The sequence below is a fragment of the Oreochromis niloticus genome, linkage group LG13 (assembly GCF_001858045.2).
Source record: "Oreochromis niloticus isolate F11D_XX linkage group LG13, O_niloticus_UMD_NMBU, whole genome shotgun sequence".
Classification (NCBI taxonomy): domain Eukaryota; kingdom Metazoa; phylum Chordata; class Actinopteri; order Cichliformes; family Cichlidae; genus Oreochromis; species Oreochromis niloticus.
Genome location: NC_031978.2, coordinates 30,153,188 through 30,172,242, shown reverse-complemented (window position 1 = coordinate 30,172,242; position 19,055 = coordinate 30,153,188). Strand labels below are relative to the sequence as shown.

General features: G+C 42.1%; 2 protein-coding genes across 10 annotated transcripts in view; one reads left to right on the top strand and one right to left on the bottom strand.

Moving 5' to 3' along the window:
• vrk2 (VRK serine/threonine kinase 2) overlaps window positions 1-4,729 on the top strand; it is a 31,246-nt gene extending 26,517 nt beyond the window's left edge. For 4 of the 6 annotated variants that reach the window (XM_005457038.4, XM_005457035.4, XM_019366665.2 and 1 more), the window contains 3 exons: window positions 1,367-1,513; window positions 2,781-2,948; window positions 3,160-4,729. In XM_005457038.4, the coding sequence (XP_005457095.1) occupies window positions 1,367-1,513; window positions 2,781-2,948; window positions 3,160-3,513 (669 nt within the window). In that variant the 3' untranslated portion in view covers window positions 3,514-4,729. Of the gene's footprint in view, window positions 1-1,366; window positions 1,514-2,780 lie in introns of all 6 variants that reach the window. The other 2 variants (XM_003452327.5, XM_013275774.3) reach the window with 2 other exon arrangements.
• Window positions 3,445-19,055, bottom strand: part of fancl (FA complementation group L) — a 38,993-nt gene continuing 23,382 nt past the window's right edge. Inside the window, exons 8-14 of one of the 4 annotated variants that reach the window (XM_003452328.5) lie at window positions 10,525-10,675; window positions 10,317-10,400; window positions 9,244-9,289; window positions 7,020-7,101; window positions 6,206-6,322; window positions 4,018-4,089; window positions 3,445-3,638 (exon numbers count right to left, since the gene is read on the bottom strand). In XM_003452328.5, coding sequence (XP_003452376.1) covers window positions 3,603-3,638; window positions 4,018-4,089; window positions 6,206-6,322; window positions 7,020-7,101; window positions 9,244-9,289; window positions 10,317-10,400; window positions 10,525-10,675 — 588 coding nt within the window. In that variant the 3' untranslated portion in view covers window positions 3,445-3,602. Of the gene's footprint in view, window positions 4,090-4,217; window positions 5,463-6,205; window positions 6,323-7,019; window positions 7,102-9,243; window positions 9,290-10,316; window positions 10,401-10,524; window positions 10,676-19,055 lie in introns of those variants that run through there. The other 3 variants (XM_013275776.3, XM_019366668.2, XM_019366667.2) reach the window with 3 other exon arrangements.

Here is a 19,055-nt window from a genome sequence, read left to right as displayed (position 1 = left end):
GGATGGTCTGATTACTCTCACCATTGACTGGCCCTCCCTAAAATGTTTCTCGTGCATTGGAGAATAACCACTATGACACAGAAGCTGAGAATACACCAAAAAAATTAGATCTAAGACTGGTGATAATTGACAGAATTTTACCATTCAGTCAACATTCAACTACTTAAGTGTTTGGCCGCAAAGATCCTTGTTTCCCCTGCTCAGTCTCTTAACCCTGAGTGCTGAAATGTGACAGCAGTGAAAGGGAGGGTTAACCTGCCCCAATGAGCATGTGAACCAGAGGCGGTCAGGTCTGAAGCTGGAGGGCTGCGATTCTGCCTCAATTTAACCGAATAACTTCTTGACCCCCCCCTCCCTTACTATCAACGGCCCAATTTGAAGGAGTTGATGACACACACTACAGAGCACAGGGTGTCTCCAATTATGCTCCTGATTTCCTCTCCTCTCCTTGTGTCATTTAATTTCCATGCTAAAGTGCTGGCCAGTTTGATCCCTAGTTAAACAGAAGTGGCCATTTACAGGCGGTTTAGTGAGGAGAGTAAATGTCAGCTGAGATAAAGGCCACTGAATGGGTATATTCACACAATCATTTGCCACTAGTGTTGGATAAATATGGAATTATTTTATGGAGGATTATAGTTTTGTACTGAGGCAAAGTTTTATTTAAGAAACACTGTTCAAAGGTGGGCTTACGGGGTAAAGAGATTTCACGTGACATTAAAAGACATAGGAGCAAAGCATGCACAGCTGTAGATCAGGAGTTCAGAGGAAATGGCCTTTAGACTGAGGCTTCACACAGAATCTGGCCTCAGCAGCAACTTTTGTAGTGAATAATGTTAGGGCTGACGTCAGGCAGCAAATATTATCCGTTCTGCGTATGTGTAACATGAAAAATGGGACTGTGTATTCTCCTGGATATTGGTATTGAGTTTGAGTATTTTATTTTGGACTTGACAACAGTAGCAGTCCAGTAAAAGAAACAAACCAAACATAATGAGTGAGAGCCAGTAGCTGAGATGAGGAAGTGGACAGTGAAAGCCTTACCTTCATCTGAGACAAACTGCTGATGCTTGTCTAGCTTCAGCTAATGCTATGTTAGCTCTCCTGCTAGCAGGTGACACACGGTGAAGTAAACGCAGAACACTCTAACTAAAACTAAAACTAAATTGCACTGCATAGCTTCGTACACTGAAGAAGGCAGGATCTCATATCTGATCCAATCTATCCTCCAGCTGCGTTGCATAAAAGGAGGAGAAATAAGCTCGCAGATAATGTTGTGACTGAAATGAGGTCAGTTAGAAAGCAGTCGTGTCAGCCTCACATCGGCCATCACAGAGATAATAAAACTGCTTTTTGTTTCCGTCAGCAGAAAGCAGGAGGAGCGAGCGGAGTCTCTAGAGCCAAAGCTACACCTCTACAGGACCATGATGAAGTCTATGAAGGGGGAAAGTCCAAAGCAGTGCCAGCTCGCTACATCAGAGGACCACCCATCAATAAACCTCTGTCAGAACAGGTAAGGCCTCAAACACCTTAACTGTCACCCTTTATGAAACAGTATGCTGAGACAACATAACCCGAGTCCCACATCTCTTGTAAATACAAAAATAACTTTGAAACTAGATTTGAATTACACTTTAATATTTCATCAGAACGGTTCAGAAGCTTGTGTAACAGTTTACTGTGTGTGACATTTCTGCTTCCTGCTAAAGAGTGTCTAAAAGAAAGATCAGCTGGAGTTAACCTAATGATGAGATCAGCTTTGACTGACCTGATGTTGCACCTCTGTGTGTATATGATGACATGAACACCATAACATTCCTCATACTCCTTGAGGAAATTACAGTCCAGCATTTTTCAGCCTTTGTGCTACTTTTAAGACCTTTACACACAAAACACACTAACTTATTTTTCAGATTTTTTTTTAACGCAAACTTGTCATGTAACATGTTCAAGGTGAAACACTGGAAGATTTACACAAAATGGATCAAAAATTTGTATTTTTAGACAGAATTACATTCAAATATCTGTCACAGGCACTTTTGTTAAAACAGAGTGATCAGCATGAGACGTACGACGTGTAATATTGCAGGTCATGCATAAAAGCAGTTGGTTTCTCAGTCAGGAGCTGCAGAACTGTGCTGTATATTTCTCTGTGTTAAAAGTAATACGTGGGTAAACTGTTTTCACTCAGCAGGTTATAATTTGGTTTCTTTGAAGTGATCTCCCACACAGACAAGAGTCTGAATCTAAGACCTCACGCTGCTGTGGACACAGTCATCAGGCACAGATTTTACACACCTCAAAGAACCAATATGGGTTTAAGTAGATGCCAACATTAGAACATTCTTACTGCTTTACCTGCTGTCAGACAAGCCATTACACTCCACCAGCCTCCACTGACAAAAACAGTCATTTTACCTCATAAAACAGGAGCTGTTCACTGCTGCCTCGACTGGTTGGTTAGTGGATTTTGTCCCCTATGGATTGCACTATAAGCACGTTATGAAGATGAAGAATAATTTGGCTAGAGTGTTTTTGTTTTATTATGAATCTGCACAGGCAGGAGTTACCCACAGCTAAAAATCAGTAGTGGAACAGTACAGACAACACAGCACCCCGGGTTCTTGTGCGTTTGCCATTAGATGCTGTACTTTGATGTGTTCATCCCTCTACCTGTAATGCACCTGAGATCTGTGGCTGTTTAAAATACTAAAATTCACTGTCAAATAAATGATTAAGTTTCTGAATGGTCAAACTGCCTTTTATTTGTTTGAATATAGACGGAAGAAGTTCTCCCTGCTGTCAGAAGGTCCCCGAGGCAAAGGCCTGTGTGCAGTTATGAAGACATCGACAGTGAGGAGGAGGAGGAAGAGGAAGAAAGGCCCAAACCCATTGCTGCATGCTATCTCAGAGGTCCTCCAGTAAAGCCCAGAGCTCAACCCAAACAGGTGTGAGGCCATAGCTTGGGCAGAATGAACCTGTTTTACACTAAAGGCTACAAAACAACTATTTACACCTGACTAAATCTTTACAATGTGCTGTAGACTCTTCAGTTAGGTTGTTCCTCCAGATTTCTAAAGGTTGCAAAGAAAAAGCAGAATTGAAAGTTGACACCTAAATGCTTCAAAGCGCACACACTTGAATTACCTTCTTTAACAGGAACGTAACCCCAAAAGGACAAGCAGCAAAACAGATGACGTGCCCCTGACCTCAGCGAGAACGGAGCGCCGAGTCTTCCCACAAAGGAGAAAAGAAGATCGAGCAAACCGTGATATGGAGAGGCAAACACACACACACCACAGAGCGGTGTACAGCCATCCAAAGTACTGGGATAGCCAGCTCTATTACAGAGATGCTTTGGGTAAATGGGAAGAGTCTGGTCCCAAAAAGTCAAGTCCTGAAGCCGGTCCCCAACAGAGAGGATGGCTGACGTCCTGGTTACTCTGTTTGGGCGCCTTTCTTTTACTGCTTGCTGTTGTCAGAGTTTGCCAAAGTACATTGAAGCCCCTTTGAGGAGCTAATGGATCTACGAGTTTTAACAGCTCCTTTCAAAGCTTCTTCCCAAAGTGGAGATGGAGCAGCCGGGAACACAAAGCCTCTCATCAGGACTTCTGGGCTGCCATTTTCACAGTGATGGGCTGAAATAGAAGGACAAGCTTCAGTTTATTCTACCTATTAGATGTTCTGTAAAGGTAAACATGCGATGAAAGATTTCTTTATGATAAAAAGATGAAATGGGCTCTCGTTTCTAACTGCGACTCACACGCTCGAATAAAACCGTCTTTGACTTTGAATCGGTGGCGAGCTGTATTCACAGACACGCAGTATCACACGCTTACTCCTTTATCAGACGAGGAGTAGCTTCAGTCAAAGTGTATGAATGCAGCACATTGTTGAAAGCGCAGTGGCAGAAGAAAAGGCTACAGGATGTATAGAGGCATGCTAATTAATAAGCTGAATATCTATTGAGGGCTTTCTGAAGGCAGCTGTCAGTCACACTGTGAGGCGCGCACATACCTTACTGCAGTAAGGACACTCTCCAAAAACAATGTTGAAGCTCTGCCTGCTGGAGTGCAGCGCTCGCAGCCACTGAAGGCAAAAGAGAAAAGATCAAATCATTACCTTGAATCTGATGTGTGGCTCATAACAGCACTTTCAATATACACTCTGTACAGCTATGTTTAAGATTATCCAGCACCCTTGAAGCACTGAAGGGCTTTTTTTTTTTTTTTTTTTTAAAGTCGATTAGCATCCTGCGATTTGTTTCTGAGCTTCAAAGATATCTGGCCATGCAGCAGCGTGTCACTGAGGACAGAGTCCAAACATAGTCATCTGTGCTCATTTCCTGTGTGTTGCAAGGCTGCACTGGTCCAGTTCTACCTTTGATCATATCTGACTGTCACTCACCTTGAGCAGCCCACCTGTTGAAACGCTAAAACACTCATGGCTAATGAACGCAAATCTTCTATGCCTGATTAAATAAAATGCTGTTTAGAAACACTTTACAATATGTATGTCCTCAGAGGGGAAACAGGAAGGAATAACCTGTATTCATGTGCGTATTTAGACAAATGAACACACTGTACTTGCAGTGCGCTGACCACATGCAGCTCTCTGAAGGCAACAGGATAAGGCTTTGTATTATGACTGAGTGAAAACGGCAAATGTAATGCGCAAAACTTTGTTCATTTAAGCAAATAAATAAATAAAATGGATGTTTACAACTGTGTCCACTCCTCAGGAGGAACCCTTACAGTGTTTGATGAGGGAGCACTTTAAACTCAAGTCAATAAATGGAGAATTGTGTCCCAGAGGCACACTGATGGTACGGAGGGACTTTTTTAATTATTATAACCAGATCACAGTCATTTGGTCATTTTGTAGCTTTGAAGTAGTCTGGGGTAAATCTTAAACTTTCTGAGATTATAATATGGGTGATGTGACAGTCTAGTTGTTGGGCACATGTCATATGAACGCAAACACCCTGAGCAGTGAGTTCATGCTCAGTTTTTTACCCACATACAGCCACACATGCTTTTTCAAAAGTCATAATTATACAGTGTGGTGGTTTCCACGTTCACCTAACAAACAAAAGAGAAAACCCAAATCCCTTTGCATCAGGAAGACCATCAGGTGTTTCAAAATCTGACAAACCTACTTTTGCTGTGGTGACCCTTTCTGAATAAGGAAACAACCCAAAGTAGCTTCTATGAATATATACATTGCTCAAAGGAAAAAAAAAGGACTTTTGATAGTTTGGGTTTCCACTGACCGCTGTTGTGTCATTTTATTCTTGAGAAATCACATACTGTATGTCAGCAAAGATATTCAAATTGAATATTTGTACATCAAGATATGTCAGATATATATAAAAACCATTTCCGTAATAAGTCATAACACTGTGGCTTCACATCTGGGCCGTTGTCATGTCAGACATCTTTATATACACAGTCTATAGTCTCCTTAAAAAAAAAAAATCAATTTGTTAAACTTCCAGGACATTGATCTGGTCAATTAAGTAGCAGAGGGCAAAAAGGGCTGTAGAAGGCCCTTAACCGATCAGCAGGACTGGTATCTGCTTGCACGCCACAAATACAGAAACAGACTTCATGAGGGTGGTCTTACAGCTGACGTCCTCTAGTGGGCCCTGTGCCACCGTGGAGCCCAATTCTGGTATTCTATGGCATTTGCATTTGCCATAGAATACCAGAATCAGCAGTTACATCATTAGTGTGGACCTGCTACAAAATGGACTACCTTGCTGTATGAATTTTTTGTTCACTTTGATTTTCAGGATGCCTACAAATTCAGCCTTCTGTAGGTTAATAATTTTCATTTCCATCAAATGATGTTGCATCCTTTTGTTCCTAAAACATTACCGTGTATACATATCCACTGAAGTCCAACGTGTTTCAAAAGTTTTTGGTTTTGTGTTGCTTACAACATTTTTGAATCCTTCATATTAACTTGTATCAAATGTGTCAAATAATTCATACACACATATATTTTATTAAGACTTAATGAGTTCATATCCAGTTTTAATGTAAGGCCAATGATGAGCCATTATTTGCAGCTTGCATTTTTTTTCTCTCATCTGTTATAAAAAGCTGATGTGGACACAGCTGTCTGATTTCATTATTCAGTCTAAAAATGGAAGGAACCCTGTTGTAAACCTCAAATTCTGTGGGGGTGTGTGTGTTCATACCTCATAAAGACAAGTCTGGTGGAAGGGCTGCCCACAGCGAGGGTCATTACACACCTGATCAGGGATGGCAGCTTCAAGTCGATATGAATAGCAGATGCCACACTCAAGGTTGAAACTCTACATGGACAGAGAGCAGTGAATGTGCATGTGCAGCACGCTTGTTGGCACAAACTGTCCTTACACACACTAAAGCACACACACCCCACACGTCACCCCATAACTCCTTCCCTTTCTCCCTGCTCCTCGTTGCATTTTGTAATGAGTAACTACTGTTTTCTTTGGGTTTTTTTCCTGCAGCTATCCATTAAAAGAGATGATGTCAGAGGAAAAAAACCCCCCAAAAATCAACATCTGGTCAACTCAACTTTTTTGCACTCCTCTGAATGTTAATGAAGCGGAGGCATTAATCACCGCGGCGACAGTGGATAAACACGACACCCTTTCAACCCATCCGCAGAGAGAGGAGGGGAGAAAAACGAGGGCTTTAAAAAAAAAAAGAAAGAGGGAGACAAATGGTTTTTCGTGATTAAAGTGGTTTGATAGTGCAGAGAATTCTGCCATCTTTGTTATTCTAATGATCTTATCTGTAAACAACCCAATTAAAGGAGAATTGGAGCCCACCTCTAAGAAAAACAAAACACACAAAGAAAAATGCGGAAAGAAACAGGAAAATAAGCAGCAGTGTATGTCCGCCCCCTTAGAACTCTGAGCTCAAACAGGAGAATGTATGCAGAGATGTAAACACACACACACACACACTGGTGAAGAGAAGGGACATGTTTGAAATGGAAAATGGGGCAACTATGTGACATACAGATTTTTCGTGGGTGGCAGGTGATGGGAATTCGATCTCCAAAACATCCCGGAGGTTGTGCAAGACGCTGGAGTCCGGGTTCCTGCCAGCAGACCACAGACAGCTCCTTCACACACTAATTAACCACATGCAAATGAGCCCGCAAAGACACTGGGGGATGATTAGGAGACTTTCACTACTGCTATATAAAATGTAAGAAAAAAAAAATAGCAGGAACATTTGAGCCGCCTCAGACTGTACAGTGGTGGAGAGAGAATTTACTGAGATGTGTGTCATGCAGGGAGGCAAATGTTAAAACCTGGGGTGAAATTTAAATCTGTACCCAGCTTCATTTGGAAATGACTTTTTTCCCTCCTTCCCCTGAGTGTTAATCAAATGGTTCTCTGCTCTCTGTGCAGGGATCCACTTCGACACTGATAATGCTCCTGGATGTAAAGATAAAAAGAATTGGAGTTTGAATAGCAGATATGCTCACAAATAGAAAAGACCAAAATCAACAATTAAAGCACGGATGACACTTTGTTGTGGACACAATGGAAAAGCTGCAAACACCACAGATGAGTTGTTCTTGTGTTTTACCCTTTCCTAATACACGTGCTTGTATAAAACATGGGCACATTCCCTCCCATGACCAGCAGGGGTGACCCCTCTCGCTGCAAAAGATAAATAAATAAAAAGACTTCTGTCTGGGTGGGTGAGTTGGCTAACTCACTAAACTCAACAATTAGACAATCCCCTTTTAGCAAGCACTTTTGCTCAGGAGATAGAGCAGGTCACCTACTGATCGGAAGGTTCGTGGTTCGATCCCTGGCTCCTCCAGTCTGCATGCCAAGTACCCTTGGGCAAGATACTAACCCCAAGTTGCTCTCCGATGCATCCATCGGAGTGTGAATGTGTGTGAATGTTGTTACAAAAGCACTCAGTTTAGAGTCAGTGCTTGTGAGAATGAGTGTGATTGGGTGAATGTGGCATGTTGTATACAGCGCTTTGAGTACTCCGGGTAGAAAAGTGCTATATAAGAATCAGTCCATTTACCAGTCCACTTGGTGACAGTGGGAAGAAAAAACTCCCTTTTAGCAGGAAGAACTGGGGGGAGTGAGACAGGACAAAAATGTTGGCAAAACAAAGTGGGTGGGTCCTGAGATAACCTTTTCTCAGCTTTGAGGTGACTGAAGTGACTGCCAGTGAGAGCACAGGATACCAGGAACCGACATATGACCTGGTAGGAAATCAGGAACCAGAGCCTGGAAGGTCAGCAAAGCAATTCCCCACCAGCATGGAAACAGCTCTATTGAACTTAACATGATGCTCATTTTGCAAATTATGGACTGTAATGGGAACACCTCACTCAAGCAATATCTTTCAGAAACTGAAAGTAACCACTCTGTCAGGAATGTCACTCCCAACTGTCATTTATCAACACAGAGGTGTGAACGGGCATATTTCAGCCTCAAACAATGGTTTCATAAATCTAACCAAGTATTAGTTTTTTTTAGGTATTATCTAACAAGCAAGTGGGAAAAGTGGCCGGTCCATTGAGGCAGCAGTGAAAGACACCTTATGGGCAATGTTCTCATCCGGGAGTTTCAAAGAATGCCGTTTTGTCACATATTCATGCTGGAACAACTACTCCATGGTGTCTGCAGCTGTGTGTGTACTTCCACAACAGAGAAGAGGGCTTAAGTTCAAAAAAATAATCTAATATTTTTGTAGACGAGGCCTCAGGCCTGTGTGCTGTTTAGTGAAGGGCAGGTACCATTCAGGGAGTTCCTCTAAGCTTTTAAGCTAAAAACAGCTCACTGCTCTGAGAGCGGATCAAAATGCTCTCTGTGCAGGTCAAAAATAATGAGCAAAAAGATGCTAAAGCTAAGATAGAAAGATAAATAGATGGTGCAGACGTGGATGAGAATGCTCTGCAGGTTCAGAGTGTGCTCTTTATTCACAGCGGTCATGATAACTTGTATGTTTTTGATAGGAACCAATGGGCCCAAGGCTGACAGCCACAGAGTTAAATAATAAGTAAGTGTTGTGCAAGTATTGATGGGCTTGCTTTTTTTCCATTTGATTTGTTGACAGTAATGCAAAAATTATATCACAGTACATCGCATTATACGTGACATCCACCATATTCTTCAGAAAGTGTGTGACATTCAGAGCTCAATTTCTGCTCAAAGAGATTCTGCTGAATTAGCATGTGAAAGCTCAGTGACTGAGAAAACCTTACCACAAGTGCATGTTAGCGTTCAGCTTATTCCTCAGCGGAGTCACCACTGAAACAAAACAAAAGAAATCATGTGAAATTGGATGGAAATCAAAATACTAATAACAGCCTTAAATTAGATCTGCAGTCACATTTCAAGCAGCTTCAGATACACTATTATTGTATATAAGGCCTTGGAAAATTAGACTACCTTAAAAAAAAAAAAGCACTCTGCATATCCTCAAACACCGTCTCTTATTGGACAAAGGCCCAGATCAGCACAGACAGCGGCATCACCGCTGTCAGATATGAACCATCGTTGCTTGTGCTGTTCCACAGGGGAGCTTTGTCTCCGTGCAGCACTCATCACTCTCACTGTTTGTTATTCCTACATGCAAAAAGCAATATTTCTATGCGACCCCCTGTATTTGAGGGTCGCTGCCTGCCTCCCGTCTTGGTGGCTGAAGTGTGCGTGTGTTTAATATCTTTTGAGTTGCATTGCTAGGCAACAGGCTAGGAGTCGCGTGACCTTGGGTTTACAGAAACAATGGCCGACAATTGACGGGGACTTAAATAGAAACCGGAGCCCAAGCTCGCAGGCTGACTGGCTCCGGTGTTGCTGCGCTGGGAATGAAGATGTGCCACTCTGGAAGCAGATCCTCTGACACAACAACACACAACAGTCAACACAACCAGAGATGTGTGGAGAGCAAAAAGAAAAGCACTATTTTCTTTCACAGCTCGTGGCTTCTCACTGATCTGATCTGAATAACGACAGAATTTAGACTTTATTGCCTGGTCTGATCCTCAGCTGCTACGTTATTGTGTGAAGACAGGCAGGATGCACAGGCCTTAGGAAGATCCCATTTATGAAACTACTAGTTTGTTTTTTAATTGAACTCATTTAAGTTAAAGTTAAGTTAAAGTCCAAGAAGAAATGCTTGAACGTGGGCGTCTTAGTGACTGTCACATGCATGTAACCTGACAGCTGTGTATTTCCCATGCTGTATCATTGTCAGTCAGTTTTGGGGTCATAATACTGCAGATGTGCTCTTGTGCTGCCTGCAAACACACTTTGACTCTCAGGTCATACCCACCATGCTCTGCTCCCAGCAGGCAGCATTCTGGGAGCATCTTTGGGTGACTGGGATCCACCTCTACTTTGATGGAGACGTTGTTTCCTGCACACACGCACACACACAGATGCACTCATAAAGACTGGTGGGTAGTTAAGTGGGTATAATATTCGGTTTTATCGTTAGTCTGTGAAGCTGCATCAAGATCTGGTGATGTGTGGAGCAGTACCAATGGCGATCCGCCTCGTGGTGTCTGAACGACATGGTTTTTCCGGTTCCAGAATACAGGTCTTGCTATCAATCTCATCCAGAACGTCCCAGAACTCTGTCAGGGACTCCAAAACCAGCAGGAACTGGCTGTGGAGCTGCTCCAGAGTGCTCTAATAAACCAGACCAGAAGAATTATACTGCTGTAACAGCAGTTACTTTGATACAACTAGCTTCTATTATCACAGGTCCCAGTCTGACCTGCTAACTATGAGCACTCCTTACTGCTTAAATTTGATTATTAGCCGCCAGGTGCTGATAATCAAATGTACTTAGGAAGTGTGAGCACTATAAAAGCAGAGGTTTTTGACAGTTTGCAGGTCTGAAGCATCCAGGTTATCCCAGCAAAATTACAAATGATTAATTTTTTTTTTTTTTTTTTTTAAACCTAAAAAGCAACATTTGGACATTCATCTATCACAGAGTCAAATGTGAGCCCATCTAAGACCAAGGTGGAGATGTGTGACTAATGCACAGCCCCGTGTTTGGCAAAAACCTAACACAGCATATCCACGCAAGCACAGGCAGGAGGGGGATGATTTGGGCTTGTTTGGCAGCCTGAGCGTCCTGAAGTTATTGATTTGATCATAAACTTCTCTGAGTACCAAAGTATTCTACAGTCAAATGTCAGACAGCTAAAGCTAGAGTCAAGAAACAGGACAATGACCCCAAGCACAGCAGCACATTTACAAAAGAATGGCTGAAAAAAAAGAAAGAAAGAAGAGAATCACGATGTTGCAATGGCCCAGTCAAAGTCCAGAGATGTCGTGGTGGGACCTTAAGAGATCTGTGTATAAATGAATGTCTGCAAACCTCAATGAGCTGAAGCAATGCTATGAAAGGGAGCAGGCCAACATTCCTCAGCAATGATGTGAGACACTGACTCTGTCTTAGAAAATGATTTCTTTAAGTTATTGCTGCTAAAGTGGCTCTACAATCTAATGGTGGAGTGTACTTTTTCACATGGCTGGAGCACGGCTTGTGTGTCATTCCAGTCCTTTGTCTGTTTCAGTGTTACTTTGTTTTGTATCTTTATCATTTCTGTAAAATTATAACGATCTATTAGGGAGTTTGAGATATATTAGCAGGGGTAAATAGGAACTAGCTGCCATTTCTAATGCTGTTCAAATTAAAAACGACTGGGATCGATCTTAAATCAATCTCAGAAAAAAACCCATTTAAAATCTCCTAGACAGTTCCCAATATTCAGTTAAGATATAACCAGTTTTAGTATTCTGGTTTTATCTGTAAGCAGGTTCCCGTAAACAGTTAACACAGAGTTCTTACTGGATAAATTGTTTGGTTTTCAGTCAAAGTCAGTGATACAGGGTAGGTTTTAATATGTCATTTAAAAAGGTTAATAATTACATATACTGTTGTTAAATACCAAGGCAAATGCACAGAAGACATTTGCTGCCATGTTTCATTTGAAAACTGAAGTGAACTCAAAGTGTAGACAGCAAATGGACAGTGAGTGAAGACTGTATAAACTTGAGGTGAACACACATGGTTACACACACACAGAAGAGAAAGGGAGGCTGATAGAGGTGTGGGAGAGCAATACAGATGGAATGAGAAGGAAAAAATTAGAGGAAAAAATGAACCAAAAATTATGGGTCATTGTGCCAGCACAGTGCACACAATTAAGCATCGTCCAGGTGCCGAGAGCCTCAGCAATTACAGCCCAATTAATGCCAGTGGTATGATTACGGTTACAGCTCAGGATAACTGCGCTAGACCCAGTTCAGAAAGAAGAAGGAAAAAAAAGGAAGAAGAGCTGGTAATTGAATTCCTGCTGCATCTGAGAAGAGAACACGCATAAGAGTGGAAAACTGTAGGGAAGTATAAAAGAGAGTGAGTCTGAGCTGAGATTTGCTCTTTGGCCATCTCAATCAGTCCTCTTTATCTATTTATGACTGACCTCAATTTAACTCCTAAAAGCAGCCAGGTTGAAAGAATTCACTTCTCTTTACTTGGATGCTGTTAAATTTCACTTTCTTTAACCTCTTTTTTTACAGTTTCTTTTATTTGTTCACTATTGTAATTTCTTTCACTCTGTAATTTTATAGAATTGCAAAAGAATGCCGTCAACGTGACATTTTACTGAGAATGGACATGAGCATGTTGCCAGCATTAACATTTTCTTCTGTGGAACAATGGACAAAATTTTATTTTATTTTTTTTAAATTGCTCATTATATGTAATGTTATTTACATGTGATCTTCAGATTTTACAACTTCATAGATAACCCAAAGGAGTATGACCACTCACAGACAACGCAAGCAAGTAACATTGACTGTCTTATAACAATTGTGGATGTCAAGTTCTATGAGGTTGTGAACTGTTCCTGCAACCCTTACTAGGATCCCTGAAGTTAGGAATGGTCAGTACTCAACTATGATGACGTCCAGCCGATTGGGTCGGGAGATCCCCAAAACCCCAAGGCTTGTGGGTGGACCCAATAACAGGCCAAAGAAGGACTAACCATCAGGGGGTCACGCACATCAGTTTAACCACCACTTACTGAGTATTGTAAGGGTACTGGAATATCTCAAGCTCTGTTTAACTGCAGCTTTACCAACTGATTTCACAGTGACTACCAGCACCAACAGCAACTGTCAGGGAATACTTGTGGGTACACTCATTCGAGCCCATCTAGAATGACTGAAGTCCTCATCCTATCACTAAGCTTGTGACCAAAGTTGAGTATAGGAACATAGACATATCCAGTACAGCTTCCACATCACCCCAATAAGTTTGTCAACTATTTTACCTCATTTTCCCATGGCTAAGCGCATCCGTCATGACACCTGTGCAGAGGTAGTAAGGCTTTTACAGATATAAACAGACAGGCTATAGCAGACCGCTCTCACGTTGGTAATTTGAGTCACTGAACATAACCATGCACACCTGCTGTCATTACGTGATAACTTAGCAACCCACGAATCTGACCAAATATAGTTACTTCTGGCTCCAAAGAGCCAACATGGCAGCAGCCAAAACGCTAACGTTTAACACACAGACAATATATATATATATATATATATATATATATATATATATATAAAAAAGGATGTAGGTTAGGTATGCAAGTATTAAACCTACATACCTGAAATTCTCTGTAGTCATGATTGGAGGCACCCTCAGCATTTTCTGTCTGACTTATACACCTGTTACGTATGTCACCCAAATCCCTCTGTCCTTGACTGTTTTGGTCCTCTGTGTGGTGGAAAATGGTGCCATGGTACAAAGGAGTGAAAGGTGGATTTTGTGGATCTGCTAAGCAGAAAGAATGCAGCCTGAATTTAGCCCCGTTGAAAAGCCATGGCTCCTTCCAAAAAGACTTCTGTCCCATAGAAGTGACGAGGCTGAACTTGACCTCTGTAAACACTTTAGTGATGAGTTTATTCGTTGGGTCACTTCTTTCAGGTCATACTGAATAAACAATGAGTCAGTTTACTAAATTTTAGTCATTGTAAATATTAGAGAGGAGGATTATCCAGGATGCGCTCAGTGTAGCTTCACAGTCAGAGCAGTCCCTTGCCTGAAAATGCTAAAGGCTTCAAAACAGGGCTTCACAAACACTTGAGTGACACCACAGTACCTAGGGCGATCGTGGCTCAAGAGTTGGGAGTTCTCCTTGTAATCGGAAGGTTGCCAGTTCGAGCCCCAGCTTGGACAGTCTCGGTCGTTGTGTCCTTGGGCAAGACACTTCACCCGTTGCCTACTGGTGGTGGTCAGAGGGACCGGTGGCGCCAGTGTCCGGCAGCCTCGCATCCGTCAGTGCGCCCCAGGGTGGCTGTGGCTACAATGTAGCTTGCCATCACCAGTGTGTGAATGTGTATGGGTGGATGACTGGATGTGTAAAGCGCTTTGGGGTCCTTAGGGACTAGTAAAGCGCTATACAAATACAGGCAATTTACCATTTATATGAAAATGAGTTCAAAACTAATGGGTAATGCCAAGGTGCCTATAGAGTACATGGTCTGAACCAACCATGACTGCAACTTTTCTATTTATTATACAATAAGCAAGCACCAACATTTAACAGCAATTTTGTATTTTCATGCAAGGATGTTTATTCAGGCGGGGCTTTTTGGGTCCACTGCTTAGCCAGTCACACACACAACTTTCATCATCTCTCATGCTTGTACTTTTTGGTCGTCAGAAAAAACAAAAGAAAACACACACACACAAACCATTGTATAGCCTTCAAGCACACAAAAACGGCATACACACCAAGGTTTTATTTCCCTTCCCATTCTGGTTCCACACAAATGCACAGAGTGGCACGTCTTGGCCCTGCAACAGAGCAGGCAATAATTACTCATTCAAATGAACATGTCAGGACTGCCGACAGACAAGCCCTTCCCCCCGCCACACACACCCTTCACACATCAGACAAAAACACACTTGCCACAGATGCAAGCGCACATACACAAGCATATACACACACTTCATGTTGCAGTGTGGGAGAGATCCATCAACGGCCCAGCAGGCAGACAGGCTCCATACGGTAGCGCTGTTCTAAGCTGGTCCTCACTGTACGCCTGCCATGTATCAGCTCGCCAACACACAGACACACACACACGCCCATGCATTAGCATCTCTCTCCTCAAATTCTCTGTCGCTGGTGTTTCCTCTCTCTCTGATTGACATAACGCATTTCACAGCTCCTTTTTTTGTCACTCTCCAAACATATCCTCACTCCTGGGGTCTAAAAGTCAAACTGGTCTTTACAAAAGTGGACATCAAATTGGCACAAAGGACGTGCAATGTTGAGATACAGAGTGCGAGTGTATTTTTTTAACGACGGATTACGTGACTGTTTGTGAAAAAATAAATAAATAAATCAAAACATTTGTGTGTGTGTGTGTGTGTGTGTGTGTGTGTGTGCGTGTGAGTGAGAGAGAGAGAGAGAGAGAGAGAATGAGCAACATCCGACTCCGAGGCAGTGACGGAGATAAAAAGCAGCACCAGAGTGAAAGAAGAAAGACGGCAAACAACAATAATGAGGAGCCAAAGAGATACAAAGAGTCCACAGCTGGTTTTACATCAAAGCACTTTTATGCCAATTATAGTGGACTAAATTTGAGGGGCTGAAAGAAAATGTTTTAATAGAGCAGGTGGAGATGTGTTTTGTCAAATTATGCAATAAGCAGCCGAAGATGAGTCAAGTGGATCAGTGTAGTCCTTAATCAGAGTTTGAGTCTCCGAGAGCCTCAATATATCACGGTACAAAACTCTGATAACAATAAAGAATTTCTAAAATATCAATTACAAAAGCACTGACACACACACGCCATGTAAAAGCCTGATTCTTGTGACATTACACGGTCACATAAGTTATTCACAGGACTCTATGCATCCCTGTAAAAAACTAAGTAAACCTCATAATTCAACAGCTTATAGAACCAATTTAATACCAATATAGATTCATCAATCCATTCATTTTTTTCTGCTTATCTGGTGCGGGTCGCAGGGACAGGGGCCTAAGCAGAGAATCCCAGACCTCCTTCTCACTGGCCACCTCCTCCAGTTTATCCAGGGGAGCACCAAGGCATTCCCAGGCCAGCCGATGTGGGGGAGTAGCGGCTCTACTTGGAGCCCCTCTTGGATGGCCCAACTTCCTCACCCCATCTCTAAGGGACAGGTCAGCCACCCTTCAGAGAAAGCTCATTTCCACGTTGATCGACCAGTAAATCAAAAGCTTCGCTTCCATAAAAATTATGAACAGAATCGGTGACAAAAGGGAGCCCTGGTGGAGTCCAACACCCACCAGGAACGAGTCCAACTTATTGCTGGCTATGCGACCCAAGCTCTTGCAATGGTTCTACACTAAACACATGTAGACTGCTTGGACAAACTCCCATGCACCCAAGTATCCTCGACAGGGTAAAGCAGCATTAACTTTTCTGTATGACTTTATCAACCTCTCACAATGCTGTAAAAGAATTTTGGCCTACTCATGCTTACCACATTTCTTCAGTTCATGGAGGTTTATGGATATGAATGCACAACTCCTTTAAGATAAGCTGAGTTTAAGTCTGGACCTTGACCATTGCAACACCTTGATTCTTTTCTTCTTCAGCCATTCTGTTGTAGATGTACTGCTGTGTTTGGGATCATTTCCCTGTTGCATGACTGAATCTCAGCCAAGCTTTAGCTGTCAGTCACACATTTGAATCTAGAATTCTTTGATATACACAGTTCATGATTTACTCAAAAATGAGAAGGTGCTCAGGTCCAGTGGCTGCAAAATAAACCTAAATCATCAACCCTCAGCCACCACCAAAACCAAACAGCATATGAGCACAAACATGGCGCTGTGCATTATGAACTCTTTAATGCTTTCCAATGTCCAGAGACCACTGTTTCAGAGATCTCTGCTTTGTTCAGATGCAAATTTGCAACCCTAAGCAATGTTGCCATGATTGTTTAGAAATGAGTTCTCCTGGCAGCCCTCCCAACAAGCCAATCTTGTTCTGACTTTTCCTAACAGCACTGTCATTAATTTTAACATGTTAAATGAGGCATCAGAGTCTGACGTGTATCTCTTGTCTTGTTTTTACAATTTGTCTGACCACTGCGTGATCTGACTTTCGGTTAAATTTTCCTTACAGGGAAGATCACGAATGTATCAAAAGTTCTGTTTCTATAAACGTGGCCAATACTTGCTGATGATCAATTAATCGAGCGTTGATTAGCAACACCTGGCTGCTACTCACCCTCTTAATTTCTATGAAAGCAGTAAAGGTGTGCTTAGTTTTTCTCAGGATTGCATTCTGTGAAAACTCTGTTTAAAATACTGTAACTAGATGTTTATTACAGGCTTTTATCAAAGACCCCTCACATCCTGGACACTCACTTTTCCCCCCCTTCCCTCTGGTAAACGTTACAGGTCCATCAGGTCAAAGACAAACAGACTCAACAGAAGTTTTTACCCACAGGCTGTCAAACATGCCCTACCTCCACCCTGATTGGAGGATAACTGCACTGCCAACACTCATGGATATTACACCTTATTTATAAATCGTATTTCTGTTTATACTTCAATGCAACCAACACCCCTACCTCTTTAAACTGTATTTATTATAACCTTATTTAGTATAGTTCCAACAGCACCCCCCCACTCAATGTGCAATATCACAATGTGCAATATCACTGATCACACTGCACATCTCAATGCACCTGCTAGTTAGATGGCATGTATGTGTATGTATATAGATGTAAGCGTGTATGTGGAAATATGTGTGTGTATGTTTGCAGGTGCATGTATAACTTGTACATACAGTTAAGCCCATAATTATTCATACCCCTGGCAAATTTTGACTTAAAGTTACTTTTATTCAACTAGCAAGTTATTTTTTGACTGGAAATGACACAGGCGTCTCACAAAAGATAATAAGATGATGTACAAGACGCATCATTGTGGAAAAAAAATATTTCTCAGCTTTTATTTACATTTGAGCAAAAAGTATCATGTCCAGAATTATTCATACCCTTTACAAACTGTCACAGTCTCTGGGAAAATCCAAAGTTCCATACCATTCCAAATAGTCAAAGCTGTTCTAAAGCATCCCAATTACCCTGATTAATTGGAAATAGCTGTTTTGATCAACTCAACAGGTGAAAAACAGCAGCTCTCTGCAGGTGGTCTGTGGACATTCATGACTAAGACAAAGGAACTCAGTGAGGACCTGCAGCTGTGCATTGTGGCTGCTCACAAGTGAGGAATGGGCTACAAGGCCATATCCAAATGTTTTCAAGTTCCAGTGGCTACAGTGCAAAGTATTATTAAAAAATACAAGATGTTCCGCACTGTGGAAAATCTCAGAGGACGTTGTCGGAAGCCAAAAGTGAAACCTGTGCTGGCCAGGAGAATAGTGAGAGAGGTGAAAAAGAATCCAAGGATCACCACCAAGGCCATTCTGGTGAATCTGGGCTCTGCTGGTGGCAATGTCTCAAGGCAGACAGTCCAACGGACACTGTTGGGTTCCACGGATGCAGACCAAGGAAAACGCCACTTCTCCAGGCACTTCTAAGGCATGCAAAAGCTCATTTGGCCTTTGCAAATGCTCATCTGGACAAAGAAGAAGATTTCTGGTCTTCAGTGTTATGGTCTGATGAAACAAAAATTGAATTATTTGGTCACAATGATGTTGCCTTCATTTGGCATAAAAATGGAGAAGCCTTCAGCCCAAAGAACACCATCCCCACTGTCAAACATGGTGGTGGGAACCTAATGCTTTGGGGGTGTTTTTTAGCCAATGGACCAGGGAACCTAATCACAGTAAACAGCACCATGAAAAAAGAGCAATACATGAAGATTCTCAACAACAACATCAGGCAGTCTGCAGAAAAACTTGGCCTTGGGAACCAGTGGACATTTTAGCACGACAATGACCCAAAACATACAGCAAACGTGGTGAAGAAATGGTTAGCAGACAACAACATTAACGTTTTGCAGTGGCCTAGCCAGAGTTCTGACTT